Source organism: Oreochromis niloticus, linkage group LG3 (assembly GCF_001858045.2).
Source record: "Oreochromis niloticus isolate F11D_XX linkage group LG3, O_niloticus_UMD_NMBU, whole genome shotgun sequence".
Classification (NCBI taxonomy): Eukaryota; Metazoa; Chordata; class Actinopteri; order Cichliformes; family Cichlidae; genus Oreochromis; species Oreochromis niloticus.
In genome coordinates, this window is record NC_031967.2 from 9,106,928 (window position 1) to 9,125,067 (window position 18,140).

Consider the following 18,140-nt stretch of genomic DNA (forward strand, 5'->3'; position numbering starts at 1 on the left):
TCTTCTTCTTTTAGTCTGTCAGGTTGCCGGAAGTGACCTGTCAAAAACGGAAAAGCTCACCGGATCCCTAAGCAATTTATCTAAAAAACACCAGAGGATTATTATTTGCATGAATACATCAAAGGGCTTAATTTAAAGACAGGAATCTGCATATACCAGGTGAGTTGCATTACAAAATACACCTGTGTCATGTTAGCTGTTTAACAGCGCCTTTCTCTCGGACTTTAGCCTGTTGCTAATGTTTCGAACCGTTTTGGCTAGTCAGAGTATAAGGCTTTGTAAAGCTGCTCTAAATAATTTGTTACGACATGGACATAGATAGCCTTTAAAAGTGGTTTGGTGTAAAGAGTCAACATTAAAATAGAATTAGCATAATTGTGTGTCGGGACATTTGTCCCCATTGAGTACTTTGTCACTATTGTTTTGGCTCAAGCCTTTGACTTCCTTTGGATGTATTGTTTACTTTTTGCAAGTGCGTATCTGACTTGTTGGTTCTTAGTTTAAATAAACCTCTAAAGTAGCTTATTTAGTATTCGACCCTCTGAGCAACAGTCCTAAAGGAAGTAATGTTGGCTATCGTTAGCCTGTGTGTGTCACCTGTGAACCACCTCAGTCTTTAACTTGCTCATTGTTAGCATGTACTAGTCTTGTAAATACCATGGGTTGATATTGTGTGAAATGAATGGGAAAATGGCTAAAAGTAATAAAACCGACCTTTTTGTGTGTTTTCATACGTCTCACTTGAGTGTCATGTACATTTAGCTGTGTTAAATCAGATTAATGATAAGATTATCTCGTAGCTGTTTCAATGGGTCCTTAAAGTAACCAACATCCAAGTCTCAGCTGGTTAAAAATTACCCTCCATCTCTCAGTTCAAATCAGCTGTGACGTTTTGTGATCCCTCCCTGTAATCGCACACTTGTGTTATCCTCCCCTCTCTCTGAAAAAGAGGAGAGCATGGGGAAGTAGAGAAAAATTTAAGTCTTCTTTCGGCTGCAGTGAAACCGTATTAATTTTTAATTATGGCTTTGAACAGACGTCACTCTTATACTCCCAGGGTGAGTAACATGAGTACTTAACAGTAAATAATGCTCAAATTAATACAACAGTGATAATTTTTGATTAATCAATTTGAAAAGTAACAGTGAGTCATTGCACTATAATGCTAAGAAGTAAGGATTTGTGAGACTCACCATAATGTAGATGTGCGATCCATTCACATCTATTGGCTTCATCAGAGTTGATATGTATTTTTAGTATTTTATAACAATCTTCAAGTATAGACAGACCTGTCAATGAGAATAACATTACTGTATTAATATTTACCACATGAGTAGATTTTTTTTTAAAAGGCTAGTCTGTCTAAAACCAATGAATCTGTAGGTGAATTATTTTCATTTGCCGTCTTGTTTTAGTGAGTATAATCCTCTGTCCCAGAAATATTAAACCTCTTCTGATTTATCCTGCCCTGTGGTTCACACTAATATAGCATGGATTCACATGCTTCTACATCTCTATAAAAGGATTAGACTCATACCACAGTCCTAGTTTGTCTTCAATGTGTGCCTTTGTCTGAGCAAGGCAGAGATACTGCTTGTTTATTGTAGTCCGCACCATATGACTGGCTGCAAGTATGCTTCTGTGCTGTGCAGCCTCAGGGCTGTTTTGTCATTGAATATTTTCGATTCCTAAGACTTGATGTTAAAGGCTAAAGCAAGGAGAATTATGGTACTTTGGAATTCTTAAATATAAACAATAAATTCTCTAGTGTTTCATTAGCTTGGCTTCCTTCTTTATTGTCTCTTTCCTTCCCCCCATTGTACTCCTTATTTATTATTATTTATCCACCCTTTCACCTCTTTCTCTTTACCTGTATCTTCAGCTGACCAGCCCACTGATCAGCAAAATGAGCAGCACAGGAACAGTGGAGAGTAGTAAACCTCCAAAGGTGGGTCCTTTTTCTATGCAGACATAACAAAGGAAGGACTAACATGGCTTATAACTCAAAGAATTTTTATCCACTTTTTGTCTCCCAGATTGGCTCTATAGTCGAGGTGACAGGAAAGGGTCAGCGCGGCACTGTTGCCTACATTGGTGCTACCCTCTTTGCTTCTGGGAAATGGGTGGGTGTCATACTGGATGAGCCCAAAGGCAAGAACGATGGCACCGTGCAGGGCAAACGCTACTTCACCTGTGAGGAAAATCACGGCATATTCGTCAGGCAGTCCCAGGTTAGTGACCTACCGGTGGGCACAAGTGGAACTGATGAGGGTGTAATGGTATCAGCACTGAACTGTAAAGATCCAAACAGGCAGATGACATAATAAATGTACAAATGTGGCAGACTGACATCTTTTATTCTCAACCTTTCTTCTGTTTTCTGTCTGTGTTTGCTCATTATTCAAAATGAAGCTTTGTAATTTGTTTGTGTTTTTTTTTTTTAAATGTTGTCCTGATTACACACTTTTGTTCCATTGTACAGATCCAGGTGGTAGAAGATGGCTCCAGTGCCACCTCACCAGATACCCCTGAGTCTGGAACAACAAAGACACTTAAGCAAAAAGGTGAGCAAGGACCACAACTGATACTCACGTTTCTAAAACATAATGCTTCAAAGTAAGTATTGATAAGAAGAGTGTGTAATAAATTATTTATTTATTTATTTTTTCTAGACATTCCTGAAACTCCCAAAACAAGCAAACAGGTAGGCAAACACATGTTTGATCTCACTTTTTTTTATTTGTCAATTAAGGAAAAATGCGACAAGTCTGTTACTTGGTTTTTAACATTGGTGCATGTGCTTTGGATTAAACAAATGTCCATATAACCCCTAAATTTTAAATTTTAATTGTGAAGAGTTGTTATTAAAATGTGGTCAGTTTGACCCCACTAGTTGTGACATTTGTTGCAGACCAGCTGTTTGTTGTTGTTTTTTAGTTTTTTGGGGTTTTTTTGGGTTTTTTTCTCCTTTATGATGTGATGTTGTTTGTTTCGGCTCTCAGCTGCTGGGCTGAATTCTCATGTTTTGTTTTTCTGGATACCTCTTTCAGCCACCAGCGAGCATTAAAAAGGTAGAGCTATATTTAAATTCAGCACGTTTGCTTGGTCTGCGTTATACTGGTACTAATGCAGCAGTTCATCTTTTTGCACTTAAGCTCTTTATCTGTTGACATTTGCATGGGTCATAAAGACATAACTTGTGATAGGTGCCATTTTCAGTGCATTCTCTTTTGGTTTTCCCACTTTACTTTCATTAAGCTTTTTTTTTATTCTGGTGAAGGCATTTTGTGTACATGCGTAAACGACAACATGGTGACAGTTTCAGGTTCTCCTGATGCTGTTCATGTCAGTTCTCTTTGTGTCATAATTCAATGAATTCTTTTTTTCAGTTTTACATTGTTGCATGATCTCACTTTTTTCTTGTCCCTGTAATTTCTCAAGATTAACTTTGCTCTTGATGATTTCAAATGGTGCATGCAGCTACACTATGTGGACAAAAGTACTGGGCCCCCTACACATTACACCAACAGCAGCTGCTCGACCATGGAAACTGTGGAAACCCAGTTTGATGTTGATGCCAGTGAAAATTTGGAATCTTGCAGTTTTAGAGTCAGTAGATAGTTTGTGGCTTTTATGCACTGTGCGTCTCAGCACTTGGCGAGCCTGCTCCTGTACCTTTGGTGGTGTGCCAAGCTATGACTGAGTTGCTGAAGTTAATTTCAGAACATTTCCACTTTTTGCAGATTTTCGAGAACCTATGAGGGAAGAAATTTCACAGACTGACTTGTTGCAATGGTGGCACCCTGTTACAGTACACACTAAAATTTAGCAAGCGCTTTAGAATGACCCATTCTTTCAAATGCTTGTAAAGGCAGGCTGCATGGCTGGGTGCTTGAGTTAATACACCTGAATTCAAAGATTCATGGCCCAGTGCTTTTGACCATATGCTGTATTAAAGTAACGATCTGTGAATACAAACTAACAGCAAATGCTTCTTATGTGCTTCTAATCTCTTATCTTGCCTTACCACTGGATGTATGTATATCTGTGTGTGTGTTTTTGCGTGTGTGCGCGTGTGTGTGTGTGTGTGTGTGTGTGCGCGCACGCATCTCCTCCAGTCCTCTGCCCGCCGCTCGGCAAAGGTGAGCTTGCCTACAGCAGAGTGGAGAGGACAAATGGAATGAAAATACATGAGTTAATTCTGAAAAGCTTGATTATTTTAATGTTTGAACAGCAGTCACTGGGACCATAAGAAGCAGATTTCTCCTTATGAAATACTTAACATTGAAAGAATTGTATGAGCAGTAGTTATTCTAGGTGTGTGATCTTTCATTGACTCAGGAGGGGCAGACTAAAAACAGGATGTTAATATCACTAAACTGGTTGTGTATGATACCATTAAGGGATAGTACTAAAAGCATTCATTATTAATCTTCAGTCTAACCTGCATTTAGTTTAAGTAACCCATCAGCGCTCTGACACAGTTTCTATGATCACACTGTGGCAGTGGAATACGCCACGTCTCACATCAGCTACCTCCCTCCCCTCCCTCCTGGTCCGTCCCTCCAGCCGCTCCAGCCTGTCGGTCACGGTACGCTCTGTCGTGTCATAGATCTTCAGCTGACGTCTCACAGGGAGCGGGGTGAAGCACATTACTGACATTATCGCACAGGTGTATACTTGTGGGGTGGCGTTTCATGTAAGGGACACTGGGAGGTGATTATATTTGGTAATCATTGTATCACATTCATTTCACAGATGAATCTTGCATCATCCACTGGGTTTATTGAAGGTTCTTGTTCACTGTGGTCCAAACTCCTGTTTTGATAGTTGGATTGTTTGCCGATGCTTTACAGCACACCTCTTCTTCTTTTTTCGCCTGTTTTATTTTTAAACGTCTCCCGCTCGTCACAGTCCGTTCATAATCTGCCTTCGTCAACAGGCTTCTCGTGAGAGTCTCGCATCCTCTCTGTCTGGTGATGTCAGTGAGGCGGGCCTGTCCTCCCAGCAGGGTGCTCTGGGTGCCCCTGTCATACCTCAGCCCAGCGGGTCACCTGCAGCAGCGGCTGCTTCTGTTCCAGCTACTCCGAGCAAGGTAGGCCATTAACTTAAAGAAGAGGCTCTTCTTAGAGAGAAAACTTTATTGGGGTTCATGTTCAATCCCCTCAGTTCTGTCAGCTCATCTCATCTCCATTTTTTTAATTTATTTCTTGTTTATCATTGAATTGATTTTTGTTATATTTCATCCATCTTATTAAAACCAGGTGGAACCTGCCATATCCAAGCAGGTAGAGTTTCTTAATAGCTACATGCATGCTGATGATGCCTGGCATGTGTTTACTAACAACATCAGGGGGAAAACTTATCCTCAGCAGACCTTTTCGATACTTAACCATGGTTTTCAAATGTCCTCACGGTGAATTTTCTGGTGATGATGCATGGTTTACTTTGAAGCACTTAAATAAATATCCTTACATCACTGTCTCTAAGGGAAATGGTTGAACTGTAAGAATCGCTCTCACTCTCTCTCTTTCTGTCTCCCTTTCCCTTTAATAAAATAAAATAAAAAATTATTTGCAAAGGAATTTGGAGTAACATCATATATGTTATGCATCATGCGTCTGGGGTTTTAGTGGTGGGACTTTATTAATGTTTTTTTCTTTTTTTCCCCATTTTCAATAGTAGAGTCTAGGGAAGTAGGTAAGATTCAGTTAATGGATTAATTTTGTTGATCCCGCTCTCCCATCGTCTTGCCTCCAATCACTTCATAGGAGGAGGAATCACTGCGAGCTCAAGTCAAGGACCTGGAGGAGAAACTGGAGACTTTGAAGATGAAGCGAACAGAAGACAAAGCCAAGCTTAAGGAACTGGAGAAACACAAGATCCAGTTGGAACAGCTTCAGGAGTGGAAGACCAAAATGCAGGAGCAGCAGGGCGAGCTGCAGAAACAACTCAAAGAGGCCAAGAAGGTACACTGGAATGGATGAACTTAAATAGTCATCAGTGCTACAGTATGATGTCTTTTTTCTCAAGGCTTTGGGAATAAAAGAACAACCTCTTAACTCATCAGGCTTGCCAGTCTAACATTTTATTTATACTTTTTTACTTCACAGGAAGCCAGGGAGGCACAGGAGGCCAAGGAGCGCTACATGGAGGAGATGTCTGACACAGCAGATGCCATAGAGATGGCCACGTTGGACAAAGAGATGGCAGAAGAGAGAGCAGAATCGCTCCAGGTTGAGGTGGATACCCTGAAAGAGAAAGTGGAGGAGCTCTCAATGGACCTGGAGATCCTTAGGCATGAGATTTCAGAGAAAGGTTTGTAAAAAAGCACCAAGAAGGCCAAACGGCATGTTTATAATAACCACTACACTCAATATTCAAGTCATCCACAAGGTCTTCTTATGTATTCTGTATCCATCTCATTTCTGCTCACTTATCATCAAGTGCTGCTCCACTTTTTTGTGCACTGTTTCCTGCTGCAGGCTCAGATGGAGCTGCCTCCAGTTACCAGGTCAAGCAGCTGGAGGAGCAGAACAGCAGACTCAAGGAGGCGCTGGTCAGGTCAGTAGCAAATACCTTTTCAAATAAAGGTATTTGTTACACTGCGTACACATAAATAAAAATGAAATCACATTAACCTGTCTTAACTCGTAAAAAAGCAGTAAGAGAAGACAAGTCCTAAAAAAACAAATAAACAAACCAAAAAAAAAATAAAATCCTTCTTTCTGGTTCCTCCTCAGGATGAGAGATCTGTCTGCTTCGGAGAAACAGGAACATGTGAAGCTTCAGAAGCAGACAGAGAAGAAGAACGTAGAGCTGGAGACTCTGAGGACTCAGAAAGAAAAACTGCAGGAAGAACTCAAGCAGGCAGAGGCCACAATCGATGAACTGAAGGAACAGGTAAAGGATGTATACATAAATACAGAAAGGCAATGGTTTATTTAGGTTCTACTGGTTCACAGTAACTCATAATACATGGTATAAAATATTTATTGAGACTAGTCATTGACAGCAAAGATGCATGTCCTCAATCTGATAAATTGTGAGAGAAATTGTGAGACTTATTTGTGGAAACTAAAGTCCTGTGTGTGTGTGTGTGTGTACCAGGTGGATGCTGCTCTGGGCTCAGAGGAGATGGTGGAGACCCTGACGGAGAGGAACCTTGACCTTGAGGAGAAAGTCAGAGAGCTGAGAGAAACAGTGACTGATCTGGTCAGTGCAGCTGTATTTATAATAGATCTGATAGAATACAACTAACTCTCCTTAAATCTCCAACATGACACATCCAGGACAAAGGTGTGAGGAAAAGGTTTGAATGAGATATTTATAGTAGACCAACCACTTTTTTTTTCTTTTTCTTTTTGCATTAACAGGAATCCATCAATGAGATGAATGATGAGCTCCAAGAGAATGCCAGAGAAACAGAGATGGAGCTGAGGGAACAGCTTGACCTGAGTGGAGCAAAGGTCAGAGAGGCAGAAAAAAGGGTGGAAGCTGCCCAGGAGACTGTAGCTGATTACCAGCAGACCATCAACAAATACAGAGAACTCACTGCTTCACTTCAGGTAGGTGGATGGAGGGGTAATTCTGCAGGCCTGCAGTTCTATCGTCCTGATGCTGTAAAAGGTTTGTTTTGTGCATTAGGAGGCCAACAGGGAGCTGATCAGTCAGCAGAATGCAAATGCAGAACAAGTTCAGCAACCACCAGCAGAGCTGTTTGACTTTAAGATCAAGTTTGCAGAGACCAAGGCTTACGCCAAGGTAAGAGAGCTCCATGGTGACATACAACCTCGCTGCCAGTGCTGTTGGCTTTCTTTATTTAAACAACTAACCTCACTCTTTGTCTCCAGGCCATTGAGATGGAGCTGAGGAAAATGGAAGTAGCTCAGTCGAACAGACAAGTGTCCCTCCTCACCTCCTTCATGCCAGACTCCTTCCTTCGCCATGGTGGGGACCATGACTGTATTCTGGTACTCCTGCTTATTCCCAGGCTCATCTGCAAGGTATGAGGCAGACACATGACAGGTTTGAATTCTTGTGCTCGATTTTAGAATTACTTGGTTGTAGGATGTTTTTCAAAGAGCTTTCCCAAATCCTCACTCAGCTGTGTCTGTATGTGGTCGATATTTGCTTGTCCGAAGGCTGAACTCATCAGTAAACAGGCACAGGAGAAGTTTGACTTGAACGGGAACCCGGTGCAGGGAACAGGGCTCAGAGGGCCTCCGGGAGAACAGCGCAGTTTCGCTTCAGGACTGGTCTACTCCCTCAGCCTGCTGCAGGCCACCCTGCATAAATATGAACAGTAAATATCGCAGCTTTACCAATAAAGATGCAGGAATAAAATAGGTGAACATACCTTCATCACTGGGTCGATGTGTTTTACTCTTTTCCTTTTTCCCTGCACTCGTTTAGGGCTCTGAACACCTGCAGCGTGGACGTTTTTAAGCGCATGGGAACCCTTTACTCTGAAATGAGTTTCCATGAACGCTCTCTGGACTATTTCATAGATCTGCTGCATAAAGATCAGCTGGATGAGACCGTTCAGGTGGAACCTCTCACTAAGGCCATCAAGTACTATCAGGTAACGCAGGGATGTGTTTTACATTAAAACGTCACAACTAGAAATTTCAGTTGTCGTATAAACTGTGTAACTGTAGATGTCAATGATTTTATAACATGTTCATTGTATCAAGTAGTTGTTGTATTGTCTTCCAGCAACTGTATAGTGTCCATCTGGCAGATCACACTGAAGACTGCACAGTGCAGTTGGCTGATCACATTAAGGTACATCAAGCATGTTTAGCAAAGTTAAAAAGATTATACAGTTTCACTTGTAATGCAGGGCTATAAAACCAGAAAAAAACACTATTATAAATTTTTTTTTTTTTTTTAATATGTCCAAAATGTATAAATCTGTAAGGAAAAAGAAGTGTCGGGTTTTCCTTTTAAATGACACATGCCGCCTTTTCACCTCCAGTTTACTCAGAGTGCCCTGGACTGTATGGTAGTGGAGGTAGCTCGTCTGCGTGCCTTCCTGTCATCAGGACAGGAGAGCTCTGGTTTAGCAGTTCTTCTGAAGGACCTGGACACCTCCTGTTCTGATATCAGACAGTTTTGTAAGAAAATCCGCCGTCGCATGCCCGGAACAGATGTAGCTGGAGTCCCCGCTGCTGTCAGTTTTGGACCAGAGGTACGGAAACATGTCATACAAACCAACGCACCATTGCTGATTGGGAACTATATAATTACAGCTGTATGCCTGACATGTCTCTCCTCATATGGCAGGTTTCAGAGACGCTGACCGAGTGCAGGCGTCAGTTGACCCGTGTGGTTGCGGTACTTCAAGAGGTAGCTGCAGCTGGAGCTCAGATGGTTCCTTCGCTGGGAGAACAGGAAGGTCTCAATGCTCTTAAACTGGAGGATATTGCCTGCAAGGTTGTGGAGCAGGTACTTTCACATTTAACGGCTGCACAATCCTCTTTGAAAGTCAAAAGCTCTTTTTATTTTTTTATTTTTTTTTTAGGGAAATGTAAGGACTTGTAGGTCTACTTAATTGGCACACATAGCACATCAGAAGTTTGATCTTGTGTTCTGAGCATTTTGTACAGCATCAGTAGGTAGTGTATTAAGCACTGTTGATTTAATCTCTTGCTATTATCGCTATCTGCTTTCTGTTCTCTAAGGTATATGGCTCCCATGGTGTAAATGGCCCAGAGTTACTGCGGCAGTCTTGCAGCTCTGTCATCACCACCATGAACAAGATGGCTACAGCCATGCAGGAAGGAGAGTATGATGCTGAAAAACCACAGGGAAAGGTATTTGTATGGTTGAACAGTTTCACAGTACCTATTTCACATGGTGAAGTCCCCAGTTTGGGACTTTTCAGACTAATTCTCACTTCACCAATTAGACTCTTCCAGTGGAAATGAGAGCAGCCACAGTCAGGGCAGAAATGACTGACGCCGAAGGTCTGGGAGTCAAACTAGAAGACAGAGAAACCGTCATCAAGGAGCTCAAGAAGTCTCTCAAGATTAAGGTAAGATGCTGAAGAAAATTTTTTTCGAAGTGAAAGGGACTGGAAAGATGAAAACTGAACCGACAGGTGTAACAAGCATGGCGTTGTATCTCCTTTTTATCTCAGGGTGAGGAGCTGAGTGAGGCCCATGTCCGCCTCAGCCTCTTGGAGAAGAAGCTGGACACCTCCACCAAAGATGCTGATGAACGTGTGGAGAAGATTCAGACCAAACTGGATGAGAACCTTGCCCTGCTGAAGAAGAAAGAAAAGTAGGATTAATAAACAATGAAATTTTCCTCTCCATTTTCTCTATTATGGCGGTTGTTTTCCTCCTCATTTGACCCTCCCCGTTACTCTTCTCCAGGGAGTTTGAGGAGACGATGGATGCTCTGCAGGCTGATATTGACCAGCTGGAGGCTGAGAAGGCAGAGCTGAAACAACGACTCAGTAACCAGTCAAAGATGACCATTGAAGGCCTGAGAGGTCCACCTGCCTCAGGAATTGCCTCCATCGTTCAGGGATCAGGAGGAGGTGAAGTTCTCACTTCTTATTTATGCTCATTTCTTCTCAGCAGCTGAATTGATGGTGTTTTATATTAATGTCACATGTAATTGTTCTACCCAGAGAAAAGCAATTGCAACTAACTGGATTTTATAAGAAGTCTTGCATAAATTGAGTATGTTCTATTACAGTGAACCTTTTCCTACCAGACTTTAGTCAGATTTTAACTAAATGAAAGTGAGGAGAATCTGCACCATCTAAGGAGAACCACAAGGTGTCGTTGTTTCCACAATCATTTTATTTTTCCCCATCAGGTCTGCCTCCCTCTATGGGAGGGCCAATGCAGGTGGTGGACTCTCCTCTCCTCAGGCAGCAGATCGAGGCCCAGAGGCTGGGTATTAAACACCTTAAGAATGAAAACAACAGACTCAAGGTACGCTAGATTCAAGCTTGTGTATGTGTGTGAATTTACAGGGCCCGTCCTGATTTCTTTGGTTTTTGTATATTTGTGACGCTTAAATGTTTCAGATCATCAAACAAATTGTAATAGAAGACAAAAATAACCAGAGTAAAAACAAAATGTTTTTAAATTACATAAAATTTTTAAAAAACCCAATTTCTTTGTCTAATATTAACTTGTTCGATAATCTGAAACATTTTTAACAAATATGCAAAAAAAAGGAATTTAAAAAAATAGGGCAGATACTTTTTATGACACTACACGTGTGTGTGTGTGTGTGTGTGTGTATTTATATCAAAACAAAACTATAATAATAAACTACATAAACTTACAGGCAGAGAAAATGAGAGCCCAGCTAGCCTCCCTGCCGCCGCTCCGCCCTCCTAAACTCCCACAAGTGTCTAAAGAAAGCTCCATGCCTCCAGAGGGACTAAACACAGGCATATACCGAAGGACTGACCAGCTGCTGGCAACCCTGCTCAAGCTGAGTGCCGAGGTTAAAGTGGTGGACATCACTGGAAAGACGGCAGGTATGTGGACACAGAGGTTTTAACATGTATTTTCATATTCTGAAGAAGACTTTGGTGAGTTTGCTAAATGCATTGAGCAATTATTTTATGACTCCTTCATTTCTTACAGTTAGTGCAAGCGCTCAGCTCCTGGAGCAGACAGCTCGTCTGCAGAACCTCAGTGATGCTCTGGATAAACTCAAGGTGCCGCTTTAAAAGTAGTTTCTATTACACAATCCTTATGTTGTCTTGTTATCTGACAGCAATGCAAAAACAAGCAGTCTGACCAAATCTCCTGTTTCAGGGTGAGGTAGCCGAACATGTGGTCTCACATCAGCCTGGAGCAAAGGCTTCTTCTGACTTTGCTACATTCCCAGTCACCTCTTTTACTAAGGTATTACTATAATAGTATAAAAGAATATGAGTCATGTTATACAACAGTGGAAAACATATTTTATTGTCATATTTTTTGTTTCCTAGGCCAAGGAAGAGAAGCAGGGAGACACGGTATTCATCGGCCGTGTTGCGATTCCATGCACCCGTGGACAGGAACAAGTCCACCGTCTCGTCCTATCAAAGCCGCAGTTGCAGCAAGTGCACAGTCTCCTCATGGTTTAGAGCAGTAGGATCACACAGCAGAGTACCTTCTTATTCCAGCTAACACTTTAGCATTCCTCCTATTTGTCTTTTTTGCTTTTCACTTTTCTCAGGAAACGGTTTCCACTTATAGCACTAATATCATCGACCCAGAGAAGTGTCTTTATAAAAGTGATTGTTTTTCTGAATTTCAAGACTCCCGAATGTCATTAAGGTGTCATGATTTCATTATTGAAGAAGTTTCTGTACCAATGTTCACTCTGTGCAAATGGGAAGGACTACAAAGCAATTTTTACTACATTTGCAATGACTGATAGGTTTGTTCCTTTGTATCTTTTGTATTTGTGCTAATTCAGACAATAAAAGATAGCAGCGCAATTCTGAGCAAGAAATACTCAAATGCATGTTTACGTTTATACTTGTAAGCTTTGAGTAATCTGATATTACAGTGTAAACTTTCACTAATACGATAAAGTCCAGTGCCAGCTGACAGTTTGTTTGCTTATTTTGGTTTCAACCTCTTTAACTTAAGACTATCTCACCCCCCCCCCCAAATCTATACTATATCCAACCTGTGAGAGATTTGAAGAGACAAGGATAATGATACACATTTTTAGCAATAACAGTCAACACTTTAATTTTAACTTTAGAGCACAAAATACAAACTTTGAAATCTGAAATTTAAAATGTCTTGTTGGTGACAGAAAAATTGAATTTAGACAACTAAGAAAACATGTATAATAAGGGTAAACTACTGTGTATATACTTACAGGTTAATAAAAAAAAAGAATGACGCTTCTTATAAGTAGATGTAAAACACAGGACTGTAGTTACAATGAAAAATGTCCCGATACAGAAAAGATAACTCGACGAATAGAATTTGGATGCCTCTGCCGCTTGTAAAACACCTATTCAGTAGTAGCCGCCATTGTAGCCATAGTAAAAGGGTCTGTGTTGGGTGTACGGGGCATAGTGGTGTCGGGAGTGCCTGCTTCTCATCACATGCTGATGATTGTACTCCTGGTAGGGCTCAAAGCGGTGCGGAGGCCTGTAGTCAAAACCTGCAGGACGCACAGGACATGTTAAATCTGGAGCAGACATGGAAGCTTCAAGTTAACACATCTTTGCACAGTGAAAAAGCTAATCAGCAACTAATCAAAAGACATTGATACCTGAGTTTTAAAGCAAATATTTTGACAGCAGAGTGAATTCCAGCATGGGTGTTCCTATCTTTTCATTCCATTACAAGTATGTCCACATTCCACTGTGTGCACACTTACCACTTCTAGTCTCTCTGTACCGATTTCTGTGGTGAGGTTTTGGTGGGAGTGCAGCTCTCTGAGTTCCAGTAGCCTCAAAGTGACACGTCTGTGGCAATGGGTTTTCAAAGTTAAAGTAGTTAGTGGGCAGTGAATCGCTGAAGAATTCTGCCCGGTAGCCATTGTAAGGTATCTCTGACAAGCGCCAGTCTGTGAAACGGAGACAGCAGAAAAAAGGTAACTGTTAAAAGGAGCATTCTGTGCATTGATGCATTCAGTCTGCAAGCCTGTAGTCATTCCTTAGATATTTGTTTTGCATCAACCTACGTCAACAATGATAAAATCTACTGCAACAGTTTTTCCGTGACAGAAATGCCTTAAAGACTGGGAATGAGTAACTGTCTTTCCTATTTCTAATAACTGGTAGGACATTACTAGTACTTGGACACACTGATAAAACAGCATGAGAAGCACCTGCAAAAATTAAAACTGTCAAGCTACATCTGCACATACATGGGTATTTTTTGAGACAGGTTTTTCTGCATTCATCTTGAAAAATATCTATGCCCACATAAAAACACACAAGACGTCCTGAAGTGCTGTCAAGACCTTGCCAAAACAATGTGTGATGATACAACTAACCATATAGAAATCTGTTTAACTTGCCCACACATAAATACAGAAGTTACAAAGTTGTTCTTCTGGTGATAACAGTACCTCTTAAGCCTTTTATGGCTGAGGGATAAAAAGCCACGTCCACTAAAATACTCACATACATGTCGTCAGGGCTTCAGTTTGCTGATGCTTCTTACTACAAGATTCTCACTAATAATATGGTCATTACCCAGACTTTGCAAACAATAACTCCGTGTTCAAGGTCTCTGCAGAGTTTGCATAAAACGTCTTACCTGTGTGTTTTGGAGCACTGTCATAGGCTGGCTGTTCCTCAGCAACCCCGGTGTGTTCTACACCAGAAAAAAAGGGGAGAAACAAAGGTGAACTTCAAACCCTGCAGAAAGCTTAAACACCAACAAATCCCATTTTATCCTGGGAGTGCAAAATATTTTTCTCCTGTACGTGTGACTCCTGACTTCCTCTCACCATAGACAGTCACAGGACAGGGCAATATCACACCCCAGGCCTCTGCAGCGTGCTGTAACAGAAGGGACGTTATCTTGCGATGAGCAACTGCGTTCCAGTGGACTCCGTCCTTCATTCGATGGTGCAGTGAGAATCTGAACTGGAAATGAAGGTCCAACACATCCATCCCATAGGCATCGGCCAGAGTTCCACTGTAGAAGTTGGCTTCAATCACATCGTAGCGCAACTGGGGTGCCTTGTGCTCAATCTGAGGCAAATGACGGAAGGCAAAGCTTTAAGGCTCAAAACAGAAGATGGTAAAATAAAATAAATAAAAAAATAATGCAGAGCAATAAACCTATAAAGTAAGTATATTAAAAAACTCCAAAAAACTACAGATCACACCATAATATATTTATTAAAATTTATAAAAAAAAAAATTTAAAAAAATGTAGGCATCCCCAGTTACTTTGACACAGTAGCATCTGCTGTATTAGTTACACCTCTGATGAAGTCTCAAAAGCTTTATTTTGATTCCAAGATTGCAATTACAACTCTGAATAAACAAAGAAATACTGACACGCCCGATATACTATTAATTTTGGGCATGTCATTTCGAATAGAAATGACCCTTGGGGTTTGAGATGTTAATGCTATTCGATTTCTGCTGTTACTCGGCCTCTAAAAGCATTTAGCTGAGGGGACAGTGGCACCACATTATCCACTACAGGCACATGGCTTATGCAAATTTTTTAGATCAGCTTTCCCCAGATGACAAGAGACAATATCAGATTAGTGTTAAATCATAATATAAATGGGACTTGCTAACAGACCTCTGGCACCAGGAAACCGCCTTTGATCCTCTCTCCTAAGGGCATGGTCAGGTTCCACACAACCAGCGTTTCCTCTGGCAGAGCCTCACGCAGCTCGTCGAAGAACCTATGAAGGTTCTCCTTGTAGTCATCAACCCAGCTGCAACTGTATCTAGAACACCCAGTGCAGACATAAACAGGAAGAAGAAACAAAAATCACTAAAGTGGGAGGAATGCAATTGGGGATAATCAAAAGTTATGCTTTGATTCTTCTGAATTGATAGACGCACGCAAAAAACCCCTAACAAAATCAGTTTCCTACAGCCCACCACCCTTTGGTTGCACTGGGAATGCTGTTTCTGTGTGGGAATTTTTATTTTTGTGCCTCCCCCTAGTAAACAACAACGCTGTAGCACTAATATATGAATTCCATCACTCTCACTTCTGACTCATCTCACATATGCTCTTTAATGAAATGAAATTAACAGCCCTATTAATAGTTACACAATATACTCACCTTGAAATATCCCAAACACAGGAGTTAACAAAAACCAGATCTGGTTTCAAGCCATGGCGGAAGTCCTCTAGGATGCTCTTCATGTACCGAGAATAGATGCGTGTCACGAAGTAAAAGCGCACCAGGTGGTGGGCGGACTGAAACTGTCGAACTTCCTTGTACTCTGTGCCGTTGTGCATTTGACCCAGACAGCCCCCTTCCACCAGGCAGTCCTGTTCGAAGCTCATCTCACCCTAGAGAAGTAGGTTACAAGTTTGAGGACAACACAAACAAGGAGGTGAACAGATATAAAGCACGTGATTCAAATGAGACTCATTTCTATTTGTGCAAAAATATTACACCCATTTTTTTAACATTACAATTTAAATGACACCAGTTGCATGATCACAAACTTTATATTGTATAAGTTAGCTGAGGTTTTATCTGGTAGCATGCACATGATTATACACCCTGCCCTCTTTTTTTGTATTAGTGTATAAAACTGGTAAAATTTTAGCCCTTGCCTTGCTCCTTAGTTGTCTCAAGGAAAGATATTTCTCTTTTTGTATCAGCAGAACAAGATCCTTGTACACTGCCCGCTGAACTGAGGAAGAAATAAAGTGATAGATTGGAAGTAGTCCCCATAGATTCATACATTACATTATACAGATTCAATAGTAGTCTTTTCATTAGGCACACCTTTCCAAGTCCACTTCAATATTTAATTCATCACTTGGCAGAAAAATGGGCTGGTTTTAGCATTTTAGAAATTGCTGATAAACTGAACTTACTACCATCTATTTGAGCCAGAGAATGGTGCAGAAAGGAAAATATATATACACAAGACTTCTGGCAGGAAGACTTCTGGATAAAAATGTCTTGATGACAGCAGTGGACACTGGGGCACAGGATACATTGAATCCGGTCAGAATTTAGCGCTTACAACATGAAAACATGGATCCATCTTGGACTGGGTGAATAATTTAACCTGGTTGTGGTAAAGCACTGTTCGGGGGTAATTTTATAATTAATGCTGCCCTATCATTTGCAAATATGTGTAATGTAAACTGCAACGAACCCGAGTACAGTTACTGACCATGTTCATCCCTTTATGATCACAGTGAACAGATGTGGTTACCGCACTCTTGTATAATAAAGATGCCACACACAAATCTGCGTGTCTGATGCCATTATTTGAACTTGGACAAATGTCATGAAGAACTAGCCTATATGAAGGTAAACGGGTATCAATTCCAGCACTACCAAACTGAACCTAATGAAGTGGATGTGAACGGTACATACAGTTTATTCACAAAAAAGTCAACACTGGGCAAACAAGAACACCTTAAGCTAAATACACAAGATAATGTAAATGCCGATTCATTCATTTTGTCAGCCAGCTACTCACTGGAGTCTCCCAACACCACGATGAACTTGTTATGGAGCAGCTGGCTGGCCTGCAGGTGGCTCACACTCTTCATGATCTCCCGCTGTTAAATTACAAAGTCAAACACTGTTGCTTCTTTCTATGGGCTCAAATTGTGGTCATAAATACTTTTCACTAAAAATGCCTAAATGTGTAAACTCAAAGGTGAGCTAGTATTTCCAGATGAGATATTGACCTGACATCAGAGTTTGTTTACCATACTTCGAAACTTCTCGCAATAACATTAGCTTACTAATGATCAACAAAATAAATAAAATAGCTGGCTATTTTTCTGTTGGTTTAAAATCACTTATGTAATAAATACTTACCATTTTTGAGTTTAGATGCAAACTGTACCACTAATTCTAGCCCCTTTTAAATGCTATAGCTGTTGGTGTTATTTTTCAACCAGCTTAGCTAGCGTTTAGCTAGCGTTAGCCAAATTTCCTCTGAAGTGGCTCTTGCGACGCTACGTTTTTAGTTTCAAAGCTCAAAGTTGCGACAGTCTCCTCAACCACTTGGTGTTTTAAAAGTTTAAAGTTGGTGTGAATTTTTAAAAAAGAAATATTACAAATATTTCACTCGGGAGTTTCAAACACACCCCCACACTGCAGGTGCCGCCAATTAAATGGTGCTTTTCACGACTGTGGGACGTATTTTTGTGCTCTAATCTTAAGGGGTCGACACTAATTTTAAAATGAAAAATAAATTACTTAATAAATAAATAAAATAAATTGAATTAATATCAGATATACATCATATTAGATGTTTTTTTTAGCTTTTTAAAAAATAAAAATATGAATAGTTTGTGAAAATGCAATTTGATGTTTGTTTGTTTTTTAAATATACGTGCACATATGGATTACAACCACGCCTCTTCTTGTGCCTGTTAAGCCATTTCCTCCTTGAAAAACAACGCCTTTACTGTGATAGCACTAGCTGGCCCAAGGTTTTCTATAAATCAGTTAGTTTTCGGTCATAT

General features: G+C 40.7%; 2 protein-coding genes across 8 annotated transcripts; one reads left to right on the top strand and one right to left on the bottom strand.

The window, feature by feature from the left end:
• Positions 1-5: 5 nt before the first annotated feature.
• Positions 6-12,575, top strand: dctn1a (dynactin 1a). Of its 7 annotated transcripts, XM_005462495.4 has the most exons (32): positions 6-159; positions 1,883-1,948; positions 2,037-2,231; positions 2,483-2,564; positions 2,673-2,704; positions 3,051-3,071; positions 4,119-4,142; positions 4,508-4,591; positions 4,943-5,095; positions 5,265-5,288; positions 5,772-5,969; positions 6,114-6,318; positions 6,486-6,564; positions 6,744-6,903; positions 7,111-7,215; positions 7,377-7,568; positions 7,648-7,764; positions 7,854-8,006; positions 8,145-8,305; positions 8,416-8,584; positions 8,719-8,787; positions 8,981-9,193; positions 9,289-9,450; positions 9,687-9,818; positions 9,914-10,039; positions 10,145-10,287; positions 10,383-10,549; positions 10,834-10,952; positions 11,314-11,509; positions 11,619-11,692; positions 11,793-11,882; positions 11,969-12,575. In XM_005462495.4, exons 2-32 carry the CDS (start codon positions 1,907-1,909, stop codon positions 12,104-12,106), a joined length of 3,825 nt encoding a protein of 1,274 aa, XP_005462552.1. In that variant the 5' UTR covers positions 6-159; positions 1,883-1,906; the 3' UTR covers positions 12,107-12,575. The 7 variants fall into 7 exon arrangements, with proteins under 7 accessions (XP_005462552.1, XP_005462553.1, XP_005462554.1 ...); XM_005462496.4 differs by lacking the exon at positions 5,265-5,288 and having other exon boundaries at positions 7-159; XM_005462497.4 differs by lacking the exon at positions 4,508-4,591 and having other exon boundaries at positions 7-159.
• Positions 12,576-12,760: 185 nt separating this feature from the next.
• On the bottom strand, positions 12,761-17,809 carry fam113 (family with sequence similarity 113). Its single transcript, XM_003457659.5, has 9 exons — positions 17,488-17,809; positions 17,141-17,222; positions 16,257-16,336; positions 15,754-15,986; positions 15,258-15,408; positions 14,446-14,692; positions 14,253-14,309; positions 13,366-13,554; positions 12,761-13,146 (listed from the first exon to the last, which is right to left on the bottom strand). Exons 1-9 carry the CDS (start codon positions 17,488-17,490, stop codon positions 12,998-13,000), a joined length of 1,191 nt encoding a protein of 396 aa, XP_003457707.1. The 5' UTR covers positions 17,491-17,809; the 3' UTR covers positions 12,761-12,997.
• Between the last annotated feature and the right edge of the window lie 331 nt (positions 17,810-18,140).

Excerpts from the sequence above, each read along its gene's own strand:
- fam113 (XM_003457659.5), bottom strand. Across the intron at positions 16,337-17,140 it reads CGTGGTGTTGGGAGACTCCA|TTCAGCGGGCAGTGTACAAG; the intron begins GTGAGTAGCTGG and ends TTTCTTCCTCAG. Across the intron at positions 14,693-15,257 it reads GCGGTTTCCTGGTGCCAGAG|ATTGAGCACAAGGCACCCCA; the intron begins GTCTGTTAGCAA and ends CATTTGCCTCAG.
- dctn1a (XM_005462495.4), top strand. The coding sequence starts at position 1,907 with ATGAGCAGCACAGGAACAGTGGAGAGTAGTAAACCTCCAAAG. Across the intron at positions 2,232-2,482 it reads TATTCGTCAGGCAGTCCCAG|ATCCAGGTGGTAGAAGATGG; the intron begins GTTAGTGACCTA and ends TCCATTGTACAG. Across the intron at positions 10,953-11,313 it reads ATGAAAACAACAGACTCAAG|GCAGAGAAAATGAGAGCCCA; the intron begins GTACGCTAGATT and ends ATAAACTTACAG.